At 34.7% G+C, this 23802-nt stretch overlaps 1 protein-coding gene and 1 long non-coding RNA gene across 2 annotated transcripts in view; one reads left to right on the top strand and one right to left on the bottom strand.

The window, feature by feature from the left end:
• Nucleotides 1–23802, bottom strand: part of TBCK (TBC1 domain containing kinase) — a 182805-nt gene that overhangs the window by 46590 nt on the left and 112413 nt on the right. Inside the window, exons 21-23 of the mRNA XM_008150249.3 lie at nt 17610–17646; nt 16503–16664; nt 2561–2733 (exon numbers count right to left, since the gene is read on the bottom strand). Of these exons, the coding sequence (XP_008148471.2) occupies nt 2561–2733; nt 16503–16664; nt 17610–17646 (372 nt within the window). The remainder of the gene's footprint in view (nt 1–2560; nt 2734–16502; nt 16665–17609; nt 17647–23802) is intronic.
• On the top strand, nt 15125–20223 carry LOC129151575 (uncharacterized). Its single transcript, XR_008558233.1, has 3 exons — nt 15125–15159; nt 16515–16624; nt 19970–20223. It is a non-coding gene; the product is annotated as an uncharacterized LOC129151575 (long non-coding RNA).

Here is a 23802-nt window from a genome sequence, read left to right as displayed (position 1 = left end):
ACAAAAAAAATGCTTGAAAATCAATGACTGCAGTGATGTATATTAATGTTTACATTTCAATAAATTCCAGGGAGTAACACAGCATGTACACTACTGATAAAATGTCAACTTAAAATTTAACTTGCATTAAGTAGTCTTCTGAATTTCCTCAACTCTAAAATGGGGGCAAAAATACTTTCTTCAAAGATAAAATAATGTAACTGAGTACCTGAAAATTATGACGCACTGTGGTGTTATTTTTAAACTATTCAAACTATAAAAGGCAGTGGTGTTACTATATATATAAAACTGTAGACTGGCATTTATATTAGACTTTTAGAAGCTATTCTAACCTAAAGTATACATATGTACTTTAAAGTTTTTAACTATAGTAAATTCATAGTTAATCCACATTTAAAGTACAGCTGTAAACTGAGGATAACTCAATGACCGTTTTGCTTACTTTATGACAGTATCTGCAAACAGTTAGCATTATATAAATAAAATAAAATTTACTTTATTTAATAACATTCCAGGTTAGTGTTCATAATCAAGAACAGAATAATTCTTGTTTATTCATAGTGTACATATAACTTATACCAGTCTTCAATAAATTAATAGGGTGACTATAATTTAACAAAGAAACATCAAATAGTTCCAGTGTTGACCACATTTTTCCAAAATATATTCAGTTTAATAAATCCATTTCATTCTATTTATTAGTTATATTATGTTATATATATTTCAATTAGTAAGCAGTGGTAGGATTGTTAAGCAGAGTCTTAGCTACTTAAGGAAAAGTTGATTGGATAGACATTGGCACTAGATAAAATAATTCTTTTGGCAATTCTATAGTTGCTTAAAGATCAAAATAGTGTTAAAACTAAGACACAAAGGTCAATGTGAAATCTTACACTAAAATTACTGAGGCAAAACTGCCAGAAAGATTACTTGTTGGAGAGTCAGCCTCTCTCCCTTGCTCCCCTTACTGTTTATGGTGACTTCTAAATGTGCACTGATAGTAATAAAGCTAGCATAGCTGAGGGGAATAGAAGAATACCGGAAAATCTCCTCTTTTGTACAAATTCTTTAGATACAAAAGACTGTCATAAAATTCCTGGGTAGTTTTCTAAGTTGAAACACTTAACCTTCAATTACTAAAAAAGGAATGATGATTATTACCAGTGCTTTACATATATCATTCTTAAAACAACCCTGCAAGGTAGGAATTATAATAATTATGCTCACTTTTACAAATAGGGAAATAGAGAGGTCATATAAATGACTCAAGAGTATAAAACCAAAATGGAGTAGGGTTGAAATTGGAAACCAAGTCCACCTAATTCAAAGTTCATACTTTTTCTACTACAATGGTCTGCTTCAGGGAATAAATATGATAGATGCATGTATAAATTAAAGTTAACTAAAGTTAACTCATAGAAGTTTTCAAACTTCCATTATACTAGATACAGAATGCAGTTTATGTTTCACTTTACAAAAGCTATTTTTTTAGCTGGTATAGAAGCTAACATAGACTATATAATATATAAACCTAAATTGTGATTAACCTAAATTTAATGAATATGCTTTTATAGGGCATGCATGAATTAATTTTTTTGTATCTACTTTCTATCATACCAAGAAAACTTAAAATAAACAAAATTAGGAGGAAAAAAGGGGACAAAATTTCAGATAAAATGTAAAAAAATAAAAAAAAACTATTTTGTATAAAGAATTATAAGAAAATAAGAATTAGAAGACTAAATACTTTAAAATAGAATTTTGATAAAGTAAGCATGGTAGTTAAATGGATATTAAAAAACCTCATAAATAGAAAAATTGAGTCAGAAGAATAATCAAATATCTCTCTGATTAAAAGACATTGGGGTCAGATAGTTTTATAAATAAGTTTTTTACTCTATAAGAAACAGATAATTCCTTTTATACAAATTGATTACACAGCAGAAAAAATAATATAATTTTATGATCAAAGACTGACAAGGACAGATGAAAAGAAAATTATAGGTTTATCTCATCTATCAACATAGATGAAAAAATTTAATACCAGAAATACTAGCAAATCAAATACAGTCAGTTGTTTCTTTCTCTCTGTTTCTCCCCCTCCCTTCCACTCTCTCTAAAAATCAATGAAAAATATCCTCAACTGAGAATTCATAAATAACAGTAATTTTTTTTAGTAAGTTGCTATTTCTTTTGTCAGTCAACAATCAGTAAGTGTACATTCTTATTTTATTAACAACTCTCAGTCTTTCTTTATTTTTATAATTCTTTCTTTGCTTTCTGCAATTCTCTCAGTATAAAACAAACTGATATATAAACATATATGATTGCATAGAAAAAAAGTGAAATTTGTTACTTGAAGGAATATGTTAAACCAATCTTCCTAACCATATAACCAAATAGACAAAAAAAATTTTCTGAAATAGTTGCATGAATAAAATCAAATATTAGAAAATATCTATGTTAAAAGGACCTAAGTGATATTAGGAGCAATAACGATACTGCAGTATATTAACTTTAACATACATCTTTTAGAATTCATAAATCTTCAAATACATACCAGATCTGTTTTTGGAGTATCTGGACACTCCGAGAAATAAGATGTTGAACTTCTGACTCCACTATTATCAGAAGTTGGCTTTGGAAGCTGAGCATGCTGTCTGTAAGTAGCACTTTTAGGAGTCCAACAAAACAGGTTGATTGATTCTCGAACACAACGTTCAATGTCAATTTCTAGATAGAAAATGAAAAAATATATATAAAATTTGGATTGCTATGTTTACTAAAAAAACACAACCTTTCCTAACTGCATATATTGACACATGGCTAGGATTGTAACTAATTAGAAAAGATTTCAACAAAAAAATTATGTATGTATTAATTAGCATATTTTTAACTGAAATGTTAGGGGGTATTTTGTATTATAAACATACATATTCATATATATTTGCATATGTCAATACATGCATATATATCTATGTGTGTTTCATTTGGTATTATCAACATATATACATACATTTACACATATAGGTATATTTCAGTATATAATTAATTAAATTCAGTACATAATTGATTAAACATTATGGATATAATATAGTTCCTACTTAAGAATCTGCCTCATTTATTCTGATTATAGTTTTACTTTTCCTAAGTAAAATAGAGGTTGAGGAATTTGGGAGTGGGCAGGCAAAAGATTCAGAAGCTGATTCATTATGACTTCTAGTAAAATGTACTAAAAGTTTCATTTCCAGTTATTAAAGAAGATATAAAATAATCAGGGAAAAATTTATTAAAATCTCAATTCAGTACTTTTCCTTTCAAAAATAATTTCTTGAGTTAAATGCCAAAAGGTTTAAATAAAGATTAAATGAACTTGATTAAAAGAAAAATTTTCATAGATTTCCTTTTCTTTTTCAGATCTGAAATATAAGCATATTTGAAAAAAGTAATACATATTTCAAACTTGTTACAATGTCAAATTTTGCTGGTATGTTATGATGGCACTGCAGCTCTTTGGGAGGTCACTATTCTGATGAAGAATAAACCAGCCCTGTAGAGGAAGTGTAGAGATCACAGAGGGGCAGTAGAAATTCAGCAAGTTGACTAGGATAAAGAAGTTTAGCATGGACTACTAGCTTTTCCCTTTCTGTATTCCTAACATCAGTAAATGGCAGATATTCTCAATTCCTCTGTGAAAGTCCAAGTGTGTCAGTTCAGATAGACAATGTAGAAAAATAGAGTACGTGTTTTAAATTACAAAGAGATAAATTCCCAATTTCTCTTTTTGAAATGAGAAACACATACATACACTGAGTGGCCAGATTATTATGATCTCTGAACGCATAATAATCTGGCCACTCAGTGTATATCCTATATAATAAAAGGCTAATATGCAAATTTGGAGTTCCACCAGCAGGCAGGCTGGCCAACTGCCCATGTCCCCTCCCCCTGGCCAGGCTGGCTGGATCCCACCCATGCACGAATTCATGCACCGGGCCTCTAATATATACACACACATACATACACTGAGTGGCCAGATTATTATGCGTTCAGAGATCATAATCATCTGGCCACTCAGTATATATAAAGGGGAGAAGGAAACAGCCACCTAAATTCTGTGGATGGTACATGAGCCATACATTTAGAGTTGTCTGCTTTTTGTAAGGTGGAAAATCCTTGGAGGAAAAGGGGGGAATTGCACACTTACTGAGCATCTGTTATGTGCCAGGCATTGTATTCTTTCACTTAGCTCATTTAATTCTTACAATGATTCTAATAGACAGGTATTGTAACCTTCCTAACTTCTGCTGAAGATGAAGAAACTAAATCATAAGCAAGCTAAGGGACTTACTATGTTAAGTGTGTTATTATAAGTAGAGAATGTCTGAAGTTGTTAAAGGGTTATAGGACATATTTTATTTTCCAATTCACTTGGATTTTGAATTGGCCAGCAGGTCTACAAAGACCAGTTACTGAATTAAGCTTTCCTGCATAAGCAATTAGTGATGTTTACCAATTTCAGAGTCAGTTACTTCCATGGCTACACAAAGAGGTGAGATTTCATCACTCCATACGCTATTCCTAACATAATATTGTAAAAACCCCACAGATAACATATTTTTAGACATGGGTCTATTTATTTTAGCAATGGCTAATGCAGTTAAATACATATATATATATATATATATATATATATATATATATTTTAAAAGGCTCTATAACATTATCCTTTTGATATTCTAGAGAAAGAACAGACATCAACTAGATGAAAAATCAAAGTTTGAAATAAGTTTCTCTATTCCATTTAAGCAGAAATATGTTCACTTCATTTTACAAAATTTCCAGTTAATATGGATAAGATAAAAATTTGAAGCTACAGAGAGAAAATTCTGTCATTTTAAAAAGTTAACCCATTTAACACTGTAATCTGCAAAGGGAAAGAATTTCAGACGACAACGACAGGTTTTACATCTGCAGTGCTCTACTCAGTTGACACATCTCTGCCACTCAGTAAAAACTCAAGTCAATGGTTCAGATCAGAGGTTGTAGTTCCATCCTTAAATCTCTGGCAAAGGAAAAGTCATTTGATCTGCCTCCAAAACACCCTGTCAACACTGTAAAAAGTTTACAGTGAATCTTCAGTATTTACTGGTGCCCACCCCAATTTCACCCTGATTATTAGTACTGTAGATATCCCATTCTCCATTCACCTAAACCAAAATATTATGCAATAGTACTTTGTAAACTGCACATTAAATATGCAATTATTCTTAAAAAGTAACCTCTCATTTTAGGACACTGCTGTTTTCCATCTTGCATTATGATTTTGACAGAATGCATTGTGAATAAAGAATAAATACATTGTGAATAAATACACTGGATTATGGTTTCCCAGGTTTCATTCCAAGCTCCGTGAAGTACTTTGTGTCTCTGACAGAAATAATGTCTCTAAATCTCAGTTTCTTTATCCTCATCCATTACTACCCCATCTCTCAGAAATACTGAGCTATTTTCAGAGTGATAAAAAATGTCATGTTTCACTTGGGTGAGAAAAGGTGAAAAAGACATCTCGCCTGAAGCCCTCTGCTCTCATTTTAATGGCTATGAACTGTTTCCTAGCGCCAGTGAAAAGCGTTGCTCCCTCTGTTTACAATTATCCAATTCCCTTTGGCTTTCCCCTATATTTGAACCCTAATATTGTTAAGATATTATCTACTTCTTCTGAATTCACTCCATCATTTTGGTGGAACATATTTTCCAGCAGCATTTAAGAAAAGGTGCATCATATAGTTATTCTGCCCTTGACTAATTATTGGACTAGGCAGTCTTCTAGGGTTGAACGTGAGTTATGAAAGGCAGTGCTCCATTGTCTTGTGAGAAGTCTGATACAATTATGATCTGAGGTTACTTGTACGTGATTTTCCTCCTTTCTGCATACTTTGAAGATCCCTGGTGTTCCGAAGTTTCATGATATACGTTAAGTGCATTCAACTTCATTGTGCTTGGCATTTGATGGTCCTTTTATAATTTTTCAGTTATAGAAAAAATTCTTGTTTGATGTCTGTGATAATTCCTTTTTCACTGTTCCGTCTTCTACTAGGAGAATCTTGAACATATTGAATTTCTAATAAGTTTGCCTTTTACTTTCTGCATGTATTTTTGTTCTATTTTTCTGAGAAATTTCCTAAACTTTATCATCAGTCTTTTATTATAAAGGTCATTGAATTTCCAAATCATTATTAATTACCAATAAACATTTTATTTTCTCTGTTACTTAAAAGAATTCTGATTTTTCATGGTTGTAATGTCTTCTCATAATTGTGTTTCTGAGGATATTCCTTATTTAGTTTGTGCTGGTCAGTGTCATTTAGTGGAAAGCTTTCCTTATAGTTTTGGTGATCTATGACACTACACATTTAAAAGGACAACACTAAAAATCATATTGGGAGTTTTGTGTATGTGGGCAGGGCTTGGTTACTGGTGGATTCACAATAGGATAAATTGGGGACATAGTGATTTGTCAGAGGACTTTTCAGTATTTCTCCTTCTAGGGACATCTCTCCAGAAAACAATTCTGTGATCTGCCTAAACGAATCCTTGCCAGCATTCTGGGAATGGACCATGGATGGACCTTCAGGTTTTAAAAAAAACTATACATTCCTCACTCCTGCTCTATGCTATGATCTTGACCCCTTGGTCTCAAGACGCTCTGGTTCTATTACCCCAAAGAATACCTCACCAAATTTACTTTGCCTTTGGTCATGTTTTTGCAAAATTTGCAAAAGTAAAGCTATCTACACCATAATCAGTGAAGACTGCCGTCTTTATTTATACCAATTTCCCCTCCATTATGCTTCCTCTTATGTTGGGCAACATTATAGTGGCTGTGTATATAATGAAGAGTAAGCTAAGTTAGGGATACATTTAGTTTGGTTGCATATGATATATTTCTATGATTTGTAATTACTTTGGGGTATTAAAAAAGACTTGCTCCTTGACCAAAGCCTAGCCAGGCTTCTCTATGTCCTTTCTTGACTATGCCTCAACCTTGGCCTATAAAAGACTTGAACAAAACACTAACATAGTTTATAATAGTTCCAGGCCACATCCCTAGGATGACCTTTGCCCCCTCTTAAAGTGCCTGCCTGAGAAAAATCAAGGCTGCCAAAAGATTGTACTGCTTGTTCCAGCCAACACCTGAAGAGGGGGTCCCTGTCTCTTAGTCTCTGTGAGAAGATGGGGATCTGACTTCAAAAGTGCCAATTAGCAAACCCAGAGAGGCTTCCCATGAACCAATGTCCCCCTTCAAACTTTTGTAATTTTTTACTTCGCTGAATCTTCTGAGTTCTAGTCACTTGCCTCCTCACTCCTTCATTCTCCTTTAAAATGTCCAGTCACTTCTGTACAAATTGAAGTTGAGTTCAATTCAAGGTGAACACCTCCTTATTGTAACAGTATATTATTGACTAAAACATACCCTTATCATCTTAGTATCTTGCTTTGTTTATCTTTGACAGTATAAAGTTATTGTTAGTTTTAGGAATGACTTCCTGCAGTACTTCCACTACCCCACTATACAGAAGCAGAGGTTGTAGTGCAATAAGAATGTGTTTCAGCACCAGTTTATGGGTAGGAGAAACATAGTTGCTATGTACACAGCCCAAAAATCAAACTGAGAAGGTCTTTCAAACATTAAACACACAAACTTGTAAGCAGAGAATCTGGTAATCAGCGATGCCTGATCAAAAAGAGAAATACATTCCTTCTGAAAGTATACTTGATAATATTACAGATACAGTTATAAGTATACCATTAACTTATTTATTTTTTCCCTTTTTTGATAGGAATTTTAAATAATAGCCTTTTTGTGTTCATAGGAAACAACTCTGTAGTATTATAAGAAACAGAGACTATCCCTGTGTTGTTATATGTTTTATGCATTCCTACTCTCAATAAAACAAAAAACAAAAATGCCCTAGCTAGTTTTGCTCAGTGGATAGAGCGTTGGCCTGCAGACTGAAGGGCCCTGGGTTTGATTTGGGTCAAGGGCACATGGCCAGGTTGCAGGCTAGTGCAGAAGGCAGCCAATCAATGATTCTCTTTCATCATTGATGTTTCTATCTCTCTCTCCCTCATACTTACTCTCTGAAATCAATGAAAATGTATTAAAAACAAAAAACCAAAACCAAAACAACTTTCAACTAACCTGGCCAGTAGATATCACAATTACTGTTATACTAGAGGCCTGGTGCATGAAATTCATTCCCACAGGGATTGGGCCTAAACTGGCGGTAGGATACCCCTCTCACAATCTGGGATTGCTGGCCCCTAACCACTCACTTACCTGCCTGCCTGATTGCCCCTAACCTCTCTGCCTGCCTGCCTGATCACCCCTAACTGCCTCTGCCTGCTTGCCTGATCGCCCCTAACCTCTCTGACTGCCTGCCTGATCGCCCCTAACTGCCTCTGCCTGCCTGCCTGGTCGCCCCTAACTGCCCTCCCCTGCTGGCCTGATTGAGACCTCAACTGCTCTCCCCTGCCAGACTGGTTGCCCCCAACTGCCCTCCCCTTCCAGCCTAATCTTGCCCCCAATGGCCCTCCCCTGCCAGCCTGATCTCGCCCCTAACTGCTCTCTGCTGCCGGCCTGATTGCTCCTAACTGCCTCTGCCTGCCTGATCACCCCTAACTGCCCTCCCCTGCCAGTCTGATCTCGCCCCCAACTTCCATCCCCTGCCAGCCTGTTCTCGCCCCCAACTGCTCTCCCCTGCTGGCCTGATCACCCCTAATTGCCCTCCCCTGCTGACTTGATCTCACCCCCAATTTGGTTCTGATTGGTCAATTTCTATGCCAGTCAGCGTCAAAAGCTCTGCCTTCTAGGCAGCCATTGGCTCCTTACATTCACCCAGATTTGGTTCTAATTATTCAGTTTCTATGCCAGTCAGCATCTCTGGGCCTATCAACGGGGCCTGATCAGAAAGGCGGGGCTGATCAGCAGCCCCAGTGAAGGCCTAGAGAGAAATGGAGGCATGGTTGTTGGCCAGGCTGGAAGAGAAAGAGAGGCAAGTTCTGATCAATGGCTGCCACAGAGGCTACAGATCAGACACTGCCTCTCTCTCTGCAGGCCTCTCTCTGGGCCTGATCCACAGCCCCCTAGGCGGTCATTATTGGGTTAAGGCGCCAGCAGCGGCCCCAGTCTGGTTGAACCTTCGGTCGTAATGGTTGTTACAACCCTGGCTCTTTATTATAGATGAAGAGGTGATCAAGGAGTATGAAGCCAAAGAGAGAGAGAGAGAGAAAATATAGAAGTATGCCATATATTTAATACATAAACTTATATTATTTTTCTGCTTTGTAATTTGTTGTGATCTCTTTGTTCAGTCTAAACATCCTTTTAATGACCCATTTTTGTATTGTAATTGATATCATCTAAAACAGGGCTGCTTCCTCACATTGCATAAGCTTCAGGGCACATTATCTGTATCTGTTCCTATCTTTAAGTTTTCTTCTAAGTGTCAGAGGAGTATACTCTTGGTGAGAGCAAAGATCTGTAGTGGTGGGAGGAATGAAAGTATTTCTATGCAGACATTCAATTGGTTCTCTCTAGCTTTCTGTCCAATTTTCCATTCATTTTCAATTCCTGAGGCTGGTGCTCTGCATCAAGAACTGGCTTGCCTCTTGCTGGTATCCTCCTTTGCAGGAAGGGTTCAGCTTTCTTTGCTTTATTAAGTGAGTTACTACTGATGGAATTGCTATCTTCCAAATATTTGGTAACATTTCTTGTCTACTCATACTCTACTTACATTCTCGTTGTTCTTAGGATTATCTTTTTTTTTCCATTCTCTTACTGTCACTTCAGTGATATTTCAGAAGGGAGCAGAGATAATCATATGTGTACAATTTGTAATTCCTAATTAGAAAAGTTTCAAGCTTTAAAGACTCTGGTTCAAAAGGGTTGGGAATAAAGTTAGGTTATGAGTTATACTGCTTTCTGAGAAAATATATAACTGGCAGTTAATATATTTTCTCAGAAATCAGTATAACAAATGATATAAGGTAAAGAGCAGTAACATGGGAGGCAGCATGACCTGGGCTTGAATTTCAATTCAATTACCACAAGTTGTATAGCTCTGGACAACTCATTTTTCTGCATCTCTTTTCTCAATCCTAGGGTTGATATTACTTAACTAGAGGCCTGGTGCACAAAATTCGTACACTCAAGGTGGGGGGGGGGTGTGTCCCTCAACCAGGCCTGCGCCATCTTGTGGTCCAGGAGCACATCTGTAGCACTGCCACAGAGGTGACTTGCTGCGCAAGCCAGCCATGAGCCCAGCTTCTGGCTGAGTGGTGCTCCCCCTGTGGGAGTGCACTCCACCTGGGGGCAGCTCCTGCATTGAGCATCTGCCCCCTGCTGGTCAGGGTGCATCATAGTGATTGGTCATTCTGCCATTCGGTCAATTTGCATATTAGCCTTTTATTATATAAGATTCCTGAGAATGTTATGAAGTAGAAATAAGATTATTCCAGCACACAGTAGGAACCCAAGGTTTTATAGATAAACTTACAGATATATAAAACACATGAAAAATTTTAGCAATTCAATTAAAATTAAAAAAACACACACAACAAAAGCATAAGGCCTTAGATTCCAGTTAGTCTGCCTTCTTGTTTCAAACACACTTAGAATATAGGTTAATTTTCTATTTGTACTTGGTAATTTCTCTTTAGAAAAAGATTGTTTTTTAAAAAATATTCTTTACTACCTTTCAAAATCCAAAGACTTGTAGTATTATTCAGTAATAAAAATTAATGATCTATAAAGCTCTGAGCAGACATGAAGGAAAAAATCTGAAAAGGCTACATACTCTGTATGATTCTATCTATATAACATTCTGGAAAAGGCAAAACTCTAAAGACACGGAAAAGATCACTGGTTGCCAGGAGTTTGGAGAGCAAGCGAAAGGGAGAGGAGGAATGAATTAATAGTTCAATACAGGGGATTTTTAGGGTGGTAAAACTGATTTGTAAAATACTATAGGAGTGAATACATGACATTATGCATTTGTCAAAACCTGTAGAACGGTTCATCACAGAATGAAGTTTAATGTAAACTAGGGACCTTAGTTAATAACCATGTATTAGTATTGGCTCAACAGCTGTTACAAATGTAACACATTAAGCCAAGATGTTAAACTTAGGGGCAATTATGATTAGGGAAGAGGGAAATATGGGAACTCTCTGCACTATTTGCTCAATTTTTCTGTGAACTTAAAATTGCCCTAAAAAATAAAGTTTAATTTAACAAAACAAAACAAAACAAAAAACAGGGATAGGAGTGACATCAGGAAGAATGACAAAGTAACTAGCTCCAACAGCACTTCTTTTTAAAAAAGTTTTTATTCTTTCTTAAAGAATTAATGAAGAAGTTAAAAACCTGTAATCATGTCATCCCTCTATTACAGCTGATTTACCTCATTTGGGGTAATAAATTATGGCTTTTAATCCACATGCAAACAAAATCCATTGTCAAAAAATACTATCATTTAAAAAACATCCTTGCCATAGCTGGTTTGGCTCAGTGGATAGAACATCGGCCTGCAGAGTGAAGGGTCCCAGTTCAATTCTGGTCAAGGGCACATGTCTGGGTTGTGGGTTCAATTCCCAGTTGGGGGCGTGCAGGAGGCAGCCAATCAATGATTCTCTCTCATCATAGATGTTTCCATCTCTCTCTCCCTCTTTCTTCCTCTCTGAAATCAATAAAAATATTTAAAAAAATACCCTTGCATTTTACTGGACATAAAATGGAAACTGAATTTGCAAGAATAAAAATATTAATGCTATAATCACATGACAAGAGGGCCACTGAAGCCATTTTGGAATAGCTTACACAGGACGCTTAACATACTGGGCAATTTGACTGGAACATCTTCTTCCCCATCTACAGCTCTCCTCTGTAGTTAACAGTAGTATGGTTATTGTTTGAGATACCAAGCTCATGGTTGTTTCTTGAGGTAGTCAGGGAATAAGTAGCCAGGAGAACTGCTAAGGATGGGAGATAAATTATTTGTATATCCAAACCACAACTAGAATACATGATTTATTTAAATAAGGGAAGTTGTAGAGATAATGTTTTATATTTAAACTAGGTTAAACTTTTTTTAAAATCGAAATTTTATTTGCTGTTCATTGAGAAAGGGCTCACACATGTGGAAAAAAAATGGCTAGTATTTTACTTGAGAGTTTTATCTACCATCAGCTATTGCCATTTTTGTAGTTAAAAATAAGCTTCTGAGGAAATCAGAACTGAACTGATGAAGCTACCAGATTGAACCATTTGAAACTACACACATGGAATTGTTCTGACCTACAAAAACTTACTTTTGTAAACAAAATAATATCTTGTATAGTGAAAAGTACTGCATTTGGACTCCAAATGCCAGTTACTAACATATAATAACTAGTGACCTGTCGCGCAAAATTGCGTGAGACCCGGGACCCCTCAATCCCCCCGCACTATGGGACCGCCCTGAGTCCTGGAGTTCCGCCCTGCGTGGCTGGCACGCTGCAGGATGGCCCCGAGTCCTGGAGTGCCGCCCTGATGCCCTGCCTCCAGGCTGCGCGCAGTGGCTGCCACGCCCTGCCCCCGCAGTGTGCATGTGGGGGCCACGGAAACCCTGGCAGAAGTCGCATGAAGCAGCCGCCGGGACCCCTGAGCCCCCACTGGACCGCAGGAACCCTGGTAGAAACTGTGTGGAGCGGCCGCCGGCCCTGGCCCTGCTGTGCGTGCTGCCATCTTGTGATGGCGTTACAGCATGAGGGTCAATTTGCATATTACTTCTTTGTCATATAGGGTGAGCATTCCACAAGATCACTGTGTCTTGTTACCTCAAGAGCAAAATGGAGATAAGAAAACCTACTTATTAACATAGTTGCAATATTTATACAAGATAAAATATTTAAAAATCTTTGTAAACTCTAAAAGTGATACAGAGTTGTTACAACTAGAGATTATTGACATTGCCCAAATTTCCTACCCACAATCTAGCTTCTGAAATGAACTCACTACATGAGACTTAGCAATGTACAAACTTAGGTTTAGGAGGAAATGATATTTCTCCATGCCAACAGGTCCATTAAAGCCACCCTACTGTTTATTGAATTTAATTAAACTAAAATTAAATTTACTATATTTAAGGAATGGTAAGTGCTGAGGGATCATAAAGATGAGTAACTGTTGAGAGATGTTGGAATCTGGTCCAGTAAGTGAGATTTCACATTGATCACCTTGGGGATTTAGTTAAAGACCTCGACATGCCACATTCATGAATTAAGGAAAGAATTAAAAAATACTAAAACCAAATTAACATAAATAAAAGGACCCACCAATTATTTAATTATCTAGCAGAATAAAACTTAACACTCTTTAAAAGATAAAACATAGACTCCTTGCAATGTATCTTTATCAATATGCATTATATAATAAATAATAACTAGGTATGCAAAGCAGAAGAATATGATTTGTAATGAAGAAAAACAGAAGTTGATAGAAATAGACCCACAGGATGATAGAGAATTGGAAATAGCAGACAGGACTTTAAAGTAACTACTATAAATACATTCAAGGACTTAAAGGAAAATATAGTCAAAGTGAACAGACAGAGAAATACAAACAATGTATTCTCAACTGAAATCCTAGAACAGAAAAGTATATTATTTGAAATAGATATTTACTGAAAGGACTTAAAAGCAAGATAAAAACAAAGAGAACTACACTGGAGCAGAACCTGCTAAAAACCAAAATACAGAAAAAAAAAACAAATCTACAGGAAGGAATAAAGAGCATTAATTATGGTAAAATATGGTGGTAAATACAAAAGATGATATTTTTGCTTCTTTTCATATGTTTAAAAGACAACCAAATAACAGCATTATATTGTATAACTTATTATAAATGTAGACATAAAAAATATAACGTTACAAGATACATAAGGTAAATAAAATCACACTTTTACAAAGTTCTTACATTTTCTATAAAATTGTACAATATTGACTCTAAACTGTTATAAATTAAAAATGCAGATAAAAGTCCCTAGACCAATAAACAAAATAATTCAAAAGGTAAAATTCAAGAAAGGTATTAAAATGAAAAGTTAAGAATATTTAACCCAAAGAAGTCAGAAAAGGAAGAAGAGAAATACAGAGCAGATAGGACAACTAGAACTAAACCCAACTATATGAATAATCATATTAAAGGGAAATGGACTAAAACACTATCTAAATGGGAGAAAATATTGGATTGAATAAACAGCATAGGAAATAGCTAATTAATGTCTAAATTAATATATGTCTAGACAACTATATATCAACTATATATCTTAAAGTGCTTTAAGTATCATAAAGGTCATAAAAAAAATCTTCTTCCACCAGAGAAAGTGGAAAACTAGGCATTTACAAATATGCCCAGATCATCCTGTTCTCCTTAACAAAGCCCGCACTCATGGGAACTATTTTACCGGAGCCTAAGTGACCTGGGGGAAGGGAAAAACCCAACTCTGGCTCCCTCCAGCCTCCCTGTCTCATCTAAGGGGCAGACACTAAGAAGCACCTGACAAGGTCACAACCCAGAGACAGAGGCTTGATAAAAGACTGAGACCTAATTAGAGGATTACAAACCACGTTCCCTTCCCTACAGTGTACCTACATATCAATAGGGCTCCTGTTTAATAAAGGGTTATACAAATGAAAAGAACTTATTTAAAAAGGAATCTCTAGGGAAACCCCAAGATAACAGAGGAGACAAAAAAGGATACTAGAGGAAATTTTAGTCTCTGACTAATCTTCAAATTATATTTGCCATTTGTCACTCAAAATCTCTAATAGTGCCTCAGCTTCTCAATCTAGGTCCCATAAACATCTTAAGCACATATCTAAAGCTTTACTTATTATCTTTCCTAGTAACATGCCCACTCACCCATTTCCTAACTTACTCCCCACTCAGTACCTTAGTTAGGGTATAGGAATACATCCACACACCTAACATTCCACTGGATTCCAAATTCTATTGATTCCAAAGAGCAATTCTGAGAGGGAAGCTGAATTCCCTCACTGAAAAATGAAAGAACTAATGCACCAGCCAGGCAAGTAACTTACTGGAACTAGAAGGTAATACCACATGTAATTAAGATAACCAAAGTTAGAAGTGTCAGCCACAGTTACAGGATTCCACTGGATCACCTTTAAATAATTATGCATGACTGCTCTGGGTCAGTAAAAAAAAAGATAAACCAGAAATAAGATTATTAAATTATAGACTTACATACACATAAACTTATTATAAACACACATTCCTAGTAGGAAATCGATGAGTATTTGTTGAATAAATGAATGGATATATTTTAAAAACACAATCTTGGTTATGTAGTTTCAAGGGGAAAAGATGATAGAATATGTTATTGGCTCCTACTTTAATTCACTCAGCCTTTCAAATCCATGATATGTGCATGCCATTACTGGCACATTTTATTAAGCATCTATCAGCTCTGCTGCTTAATGCCTACAATGAAGTGAGAAATAAATAGGAACTGCAGTAAGCATTAAAGAATAAAAATAAAAAAAAACAGGAAAGGCAGCAGGATTTTTATTTCTCTTGAGAGTACTTAATAAATATATAACCTTAATGTACTTTTCTTTTGTTCTTTGGTTTTTAGACAAGTTTATCTTGAGTAATTTTAAGTGTTTATTATCAGCAGTCACTTGTGCCTGCCTGAAAATATAGAGATCAGCAATAAATTCAGCAGAAGGACTGGTGCCAATAAAATGCTGTTTGAATAAAGTAGAATTCTACCTGAAATACATTTTGGTTTAGTTTTTCCCTCCACAGAGTGTTATATCCTAGGTAACCATGTTACTTTAATCTTTTCAACCATTTCTATACTTAAGCATTCAACTCCCAAATTTATAAACTCCTCACTGTGAACACAATATATAGCTTTAACTTACTATCCTGCATTATGGGATGGAGTTTCCCTAGACTGTGATTGGCCCTCCCAAGAGGACATTGTTTCCTTTCCTAAATCTGTCAAATTGTGAGCAAGAAGCTATCAATAGGAGAAAGCAAGTTTCAAGTGATTTACATCTTTGTATACATAGAGATTCTCAAACACCTTCCCAAGTGGCTTTTATGTACTCTCTACCAGCTGAAGTTAAACAGGTCTGTCCTAAGCAAAAAGGAAAATAGGGCACTACCCTTGGCTCTTGTACCCTTTGGATGATATCGCCGACATGAAAGTAAACCAGCGTGAGCTAAAATGCCCCAGTTTTGTATCTACAATGCTGGGCCAGTGGAAGAGGCAGTATTCAAGGGAGAGACTGTACAGAGGGATGACGAGGCTCAAGGAGAAGAGCTTCTGAGGGCTTACGTGATGATTTGTGAAAATTGGTATAAGAAAGTCTCATTATCTTATAATTAAATTTAATTTAGTGATTCCATTTATTTCTATATATACCTGGTAAATCAGAGAAGAGAAGAATGCACTCATTAAAGCCATTGGCCAAAAGCCGGTCCCGCAGCTGCTGAAGAATTGCTACTCCGATACAGAACGGGAAAGAGGAATTTCCAAGTAGCAAGGTATCCCAGAGGTGAAAAATTTTGTGCAGTGGAAATACATCTGTACAATGACAAAATATAAAGAGATTAATTATAACAAAAAACAAAATAAAAATTGAAACAATAACAAGCCGCTTTACTAGACATATGACCATTACCTTATGGTAAAAACTATTAAGAACATGTACTATCAAACTGTTTTATAAAATGTTTGTTTGGCTTTGTAAATTTATTGCTTCCTTGGCCAAACACATGACATTTTCTAACCTTTTTTATGAATGTTGGTGTAGTTGTCCCATACAATATACTTCTTCCTAGAATTTTCTAGGTAGTTATATTATTCTCATAAGTTTATTCACCCAGCTGAACTTTAATATTGTTTCATTTCTATTATGTGCTCTAAATACTTTCTTTATTAAATTCACATTAAAAAATCCAATTAGCAATTTTCTATTTTTTGCAAGTTTTTTTTCACTTACTAATACTGTAAATATTTTCTAAGCCAACACATAGATTTACTTTAAATACTGTATTTTACTTATCATATGTGTATATTTAAGCAGAATGATCATTGTATTAATATTTGTAATTGGTAAAAGCATTATACATTTACATAATCTGTTTAATTTCTAAAGGAATTCTAGTTTAGGAAATAAGATAATTCATTATTAGAGAATCTGTAAAAAATTAAGCCTAATGTGGTTGTAAAAGTTGCCTTCCAAAACTTTATGTAAATTCTATAGTTAATATTAATTTATTTTTCAATAGAAGGAAGAAATTTTATGAATGTCACAATATTAAAATAGGTTTTCATTTAATACAATACTTTTTTATATTCAGCATTCAGAACAATTAATATTATTTTCTACCAGACTCTATTACATTAGAAATACATATGAATGATTGTGTAATTAAATCTGCTGATACTACTGTAAATATACTGGAGAAGAATGGAGTTATTCTTTAGCTAACACAATAGCAAAAGGAAAGGGAAAATGATACTTACGAGTAAACATGGTAAGAAACCAAGGGATGGCATAGAGCTGTAAGTGGAAAAAGAAAGGGGTAATGGGGATGGATGGATAAAGAGGAGATAAAAGAGATAATTAGAATGACTACTAATAAACTGAATGGTAAAGAAAGTTCTATATATTGGTCTACTACATTAATTAAAATAAAATAGAATGTAGATTATTATAATTATTTTTATTTATATTCCATTAAATGGTATTTATTACAAATGCTGCATATAACCCTTATGCTAAGAATATTCAACATAATGCCTTCATTTCATCAAAGATACACTCAAGATCATGCCTAATCCAAACAGAACTCTAGCATGCTAATTTCAAGGGTGTACTTTTCACGTAGTAGTATAAAAATATTCCTGAGACTTAAGTGGTCCTCATTAGTGTTGAGTTATCCCTTACTATTTTTGAGAATTGATGAGATATTTAATAAATGCCCAAAATGTGTTAAAAAGGTGTTATAAAGCATATGCTTTCTGTTACAACTTTCTAAATTAATAGGAAGCTTCATAACAGACTAAAAGTAATCAGATCTAGGAATGAAATAATTTGGTTCTTTAGCTGAGTGGCAAATTTATTTTCCTAAGTTAATTGTCTAGGAATAAAAATAAATACATAAACACATACTTTCAATTAATTTTGTGAGATTATGGAAGTGAGAAATCATTCTTAATTCTAAAAGTAGGGCACAATCCTCTTTGTCAAAAGCAAGTATCTAAAATCAATAATAAGCTATTAAAAATCTGAAAAAGCTCTAATTTTACTTTCTGTGTCAATATAGGCTCTTATTAAACAAAGATGTCTATACAACCTATAGAGTTAAAATAAATATTTCACCACCTACCAATTATGAGTTTATGAGTACAGTTGCAATATGCCTTTGCATTGTATACAATTGAGTAATTTATGCTTCCAAAATGCTAGTCAAGAACCATAAGTATAATGATATGCTACATTGATATCTAAGTACTATATGTGAAATAAAGCCCACTGCTCTCCTCTAGATCATCATTTTTATATGTTAACACATAGTGACATCACAAGTGGGAGAACTGAGGAGTACAAAGATATGTGACTTCAATGTAAAGAGTATGGACTATAGAAAACAATAAAATATAACAAAATCCAAACTCTTCAGCATAATTTAAGTTTAAAAAAATAAAAAAAATAATTACATCACTAGTATTCAACTTAATTTCTTTTAAAGACATGACATAAATTACATTTCCCTCTACCCTTCTGATCAAAGCCAACTGTTTGTCAACTAGCTAACAACTCATTTTCCCACATACTGAAGAGAGCACACATTTGAGGAAACTACACAAAACAGGGGAGGAACCACTTGAAAGACTCAGAGGGAAAACTCGCCAGCCCCACATAAAGCCAGGAATAGTTCAGTTTATCACCAGCCAGGATAAAAAAAATAAATAAATAAAACAAAACCCTGTAATACAAGGTATCAGAGTACTGACTTAGTAAAAGGGAAAATTATGCTCCCAAATTATGCTACCCTGGTCTCACTTAATAAACCTTAAAAGCAAGCCTGGAAAGAATCATACTGTTTGAATGTTACTTAACTGCACCCCAAAATAAAGCTCAAGAACATTTACAATAATGTAAAAATATCTAATACCCAACAAAGCAAAATTCACAATGACAAGACTCAAAAAAAAAAAAAAAAAAAAAGAGTAATGCAAAGCAGCAGGAAAAATGTTTTATAATGAGGACCAAAATCATTTAATCAAAATGGACACAGAACTAATATATTAAACATGAAAATACTTTTTATATCTGTATTCCATATATTCAAAGAGCTAAAGAATGATTGGACATATTGAGTAGAGACATAGCAGGTACAGAAAAAGAAATAAGTCAAAATTCTAGAGATGAAAAATAAAATGTTTGAGATTAAAAAAAATACACTGAATGGGATTAATAGCAGATCAGACATCTCAGAAGAAAAGATTAATGAACTTTAAGATAAAGCAATAGAACAAAGCAATAAAACAAAGAGGAGGAAAAAAACACATGTCCTGTGCTTCAGTGAGTCTCCTTTGGAGACTACAAAGGAGAGAAGACAGGAGAGGGAACAAAAAGCATATTTGAGGAAATAATAGATGAATATTTTTAGACATTGATGGGGAGAGGAGGAGAACATATACTAATAGATGCCAAAATATCAAAAACCTGAAACACAAGAAACATGAATAAAACTATACACCAAGTCTCATTATACTCAAAGTTCTCAAAATCAGTGGTAAAGGAAAGAACCTTACAATTTTAGCCAGAGGGAAAAAGACATCAATGAGACTAATGTTTTCATTGTTTTTGAAAACAGTGCTTAACAAATGCCAGTGGAGCAAAAATTTTAAAGTATTGAAGACTCGAAAACCTATCAACTTCGAATTGTATGCCCAGCAAAATATCTTTCAGAGACAAAGGTAAAATAAAGGCTCCTACACATAAATGGAAAGAATTCATCACCAGCAGTTCTGCACTACTAGAAATGCTGAAGAAAGTACTTCAGGCAGAAAGAAATGATATGAGATAAAAATCTGGATCTACATAGAAGAATGAAGAGATTCAAGAATTATAAATATGCTGTTAAATAAAAAATACTTTTATTTTAAAATATTTAAAAGTAATTGACTCTTAAAGCAAAAACAATTCATTGTGGGGCTTATAACATATGGAGAAATAAAATGTAGGACACCACCACGAATGCCAGGACACTGTTGTAAGATATTTACACTATATGTGAAATGGTGTAATATTACTTGAAAGTAGACTGTTATAAGTTGAAGAAGTGTAGTATAGGCTAGAATTTCTTAACCGCACCATTATTCACATTTTGGGTTGGATAACTCTTTCTGGTCAAGGAGTGGAGTCACTGTACTTTGCATTTTAAGATTTTTGCAGTAACCCAGCCTCTACCTACTAGATGCCAGTAGCACTTGCGCAGTTTTGTCAAAAATGTCTGCAGACATTGCCAATAATCCCTGGAGAGGCAAAACTGCCCCTGTTTGAGGACCACTGTGTAAATCCTAAAGAAACCAATAAGAAAACACAACAAAGAGTTATGGCTAAGATGCCAACAAAGGAGGTAAACAGAATCACAGAAAAAAAAATAGCCAATTAATCCAAAGAAGGTAGAGAAAATGGAAAAAGAACAAAGAACTGACGAACAAATAAAATAAAAACAGCCAAATGGCAGATTTAAAGAAAGCAACATCAATAATCACATGGTTCTGTGATGGTTAATTTTATGTCAACCTGACTGGGCCACTGGGTGCCCAGATATTTAAACATTATCCTGGGTGTGTCTGTGAGGGTGTTTCTGGAAAAAGCCAACATGTGAGTCAGTAGACTGAGTAAAGCAGATTGCCCTCTCTAATGTGAGCAGGCCTATGCAATTTGCTGAAGGTCTATGTAGAACAAAAGTCAGGGTAAGGGAGAATTCACGTTCTCTGCCTAACTGATAGGAGTGAACAAAGCATATTTCTACCCTGAAAGGTGCTTGCACTTCATTAAGAGCAGTAGTTGTTCATTAAATATTCTCTCAGTCCATTCCAATTAGGTTCTTGCCTCCACCTCACCACCAAAACTACTCTTATTTTGTACATGAAAGATTTGCTAAACCTAATGGACAATTTTCATTCTCAATCTTTCATCAGTTTGACATCGTTGACTACCCTCATCTCCTCAAAACCAACCCCCCCAAGTCTGCTTCCAAGACTTCACATTCATCTAATTTTCAGTTTTCTTCTTACCTTTCTGACTGCTCCTTCTCCATCTCGTTTGTTAGTTCCTGTTCATCTCCCTGACAAATATTGGTGTGCCCATGTTCATAGCTTGGACTTTTTCTCTTTTTCTCCAAATTATTACATACAGTGTGAGAACTCCCGTATTTATTAGCTCCATCCCAATTTCTCCCCTGAACTACAAACTCATATGTCCAATCTCTATTTGTATGTCTAACAGAACAGAACATATCCCAAACTAAGCTCCTCGCACTTTTTCCATAATCTGTGCCTTCAAATATAGTCTTATCTCAGTTAAGAGCAACTTTATTCTTCCAATTGCTCAGGCAAAAAAATTCTGGAATCATTCTTGATTCTTCATTCTCCTACACTGTACATTTGTTACCAGCAGTTATGTGGGCTCTACCTTCAAAATATATTTAGAATATGAAAACTTCTCACCACCCAGACTCCCAATTTCCTGATTTAAGCCACTATCATCTCTTGCTTAGATGACTGACATTAGCCCATGAGCAGTCCTCTGGAGTCCATCCTTGCCTCCTTAGGCTTCTCTGACCTTAGCAGCCTGAATGACCTTATTAAAGTGTTTAGATCAGAACATGCCACTCCTCTGCTCAATGGTGTCCAGTGGCTTTCTGCCACTGACAATAAGACTCAGTGTAATCTGGCCCTCCAATTACCTCTTTGACCTCACCTCCTCCCTCACTGGGCTCCACCCACAGTCTCCAGGCTGCTCCTTCCATGTCCCCGGCATGCTTCCATCCCAGGGCTGTAGCACTTGCTGCTGCTTCTGCATGAACTACTCTTTTCCTCAGTTCCTTAAGACATTTATTCAAAAGTCACCTTTTCTGTAAGACTTTCCTAGGCTACCATACTTAAAATTCAGTTCCTCCATGTGAGTACTTAACATCCATGTCCTTGTTTTAGTTTATCCCCGCCCCCCTTTAAACTTACCACTATCTTAACATATCACATAGTATATTTATCTTCTTTATTGTCTGTCCCCCACTAGATTATGAGGGTAGAGATTATGTCTGTTTTTTTTCATTGATGTACCCAGGGTCTAGGAAGATGCCTGGCACATACATAATAGGCACTCAAATATTTGTTGAAACAATTAATGAAATATATAATAAAGATAACCCAAAGGGATAAATTAAAAATTCCACATAACCATGAAATTATACATTTTCTTGAGGAATTTTCAATAAGTATCAAATAATGAGAAAAGTAGCAAATCTCCCTTGGTCAACACATTTAAAAAAATCCTTTAGTATTGAAAAAAAACTTGAGATTTTAAATTAAATGCCTATGTTTTGACCACAATTATAAAAAGAATCATTAAAAGTAAGAGAAATGAGGTTCTGGCCAGGTAGCTCAATTGGTTATTGGTTAGAGTGTCATCCCAATACACCAAGGTTGAGGGATTGATCCCCAGTCAGGGCACATACAAGAATCAATCAATGAATGCATACATAAGTGGAACAAATCCATGTTTCTCTCTCTCTCATCAATAAAAAATAAAAAGGTAAAATAAAGCATATTTAATATTTGAAAAAGTAATAATTCAAGTTCAATTAATTTCTTAAATATAATATATAACAACTCCTAGATGCTTAGCAACAAGTCACCTCTTACCAACTAAATTACAGTGAGATAAATACATAGGTAATATATTCTGTGAGGTTGTAATGCCTGTTATTTATTCTTTCTATATTTATTTTATTTTATTTTTAAATTCTTTATTGTTTAAAGTATTACATATAGTGTTACATATGTCTCCTTTTTTTGTACTGACCTCTCCCTAGCCACCCCTACCCCCTATATATTTTTATTTTTAAGATTTAAACAATCTTAACCGATATTTTCATTTTAAAGAATTTCTTAAAATATTAGTTATATCTTCATAATACATTCTGATACACACAAAAACCCCTAGTAAAATAAGATAATATTGAATACTAGGCTGGTTCAGGTTTTCATTTTTAAAATAACAAATAAATAATAAGATTTTGATTGCAAATACAAAAATATGTAAAATCAGTCTTATCAAGTTAGAGACATTAGCTATTTTCTGACTTCAAGTTGGAAACGGAAACCCAGTGAAAAGAAATCATACATGCATTGACTATTTTCTCTAGATTATAAAATTATATATGCTTGCTAGTCTGCTAAAAGAGTCAGCTGAGTAAATACTGCCCCCTAGCAATATCAAGAAAGAATAATGATATTCAGCATTTCATGATGTCTTTTCCATATGAGCTGGTAATGTCAAAATCTTAAATATCATAGGAAAATAAAGGCTGGGGGCTCATTAATTTGATTTTGAAGAGCAGAAAATTGTGGCTCAAAAATTATAAATGTATAAGAATGAAAGATTTAGACAGAAAATATTTCTTATAAACTCTGT

Source organism: Eptesicus fuscus, chromosome 2, assembly GCF_027574615.1.
Source record: "Eptesicus fuscus isolate TK198812 chromosome 2, DD_ASM_mEF_20220401, whole genome shotgun sequence".
NCBI classification, from domain to species: domain Eukaryota; kingdom Metazoa; phylum Chordata; class Mammalia; order Chiroptera; family Vespertilionidae; genus Eptesicus; species Eptesicus fuscus.
The sequence above is the reverse complement of the archived record's forward strand: the minus strand, read 5'-3'. Positions and strand labels throughout refer to the sequence as shown.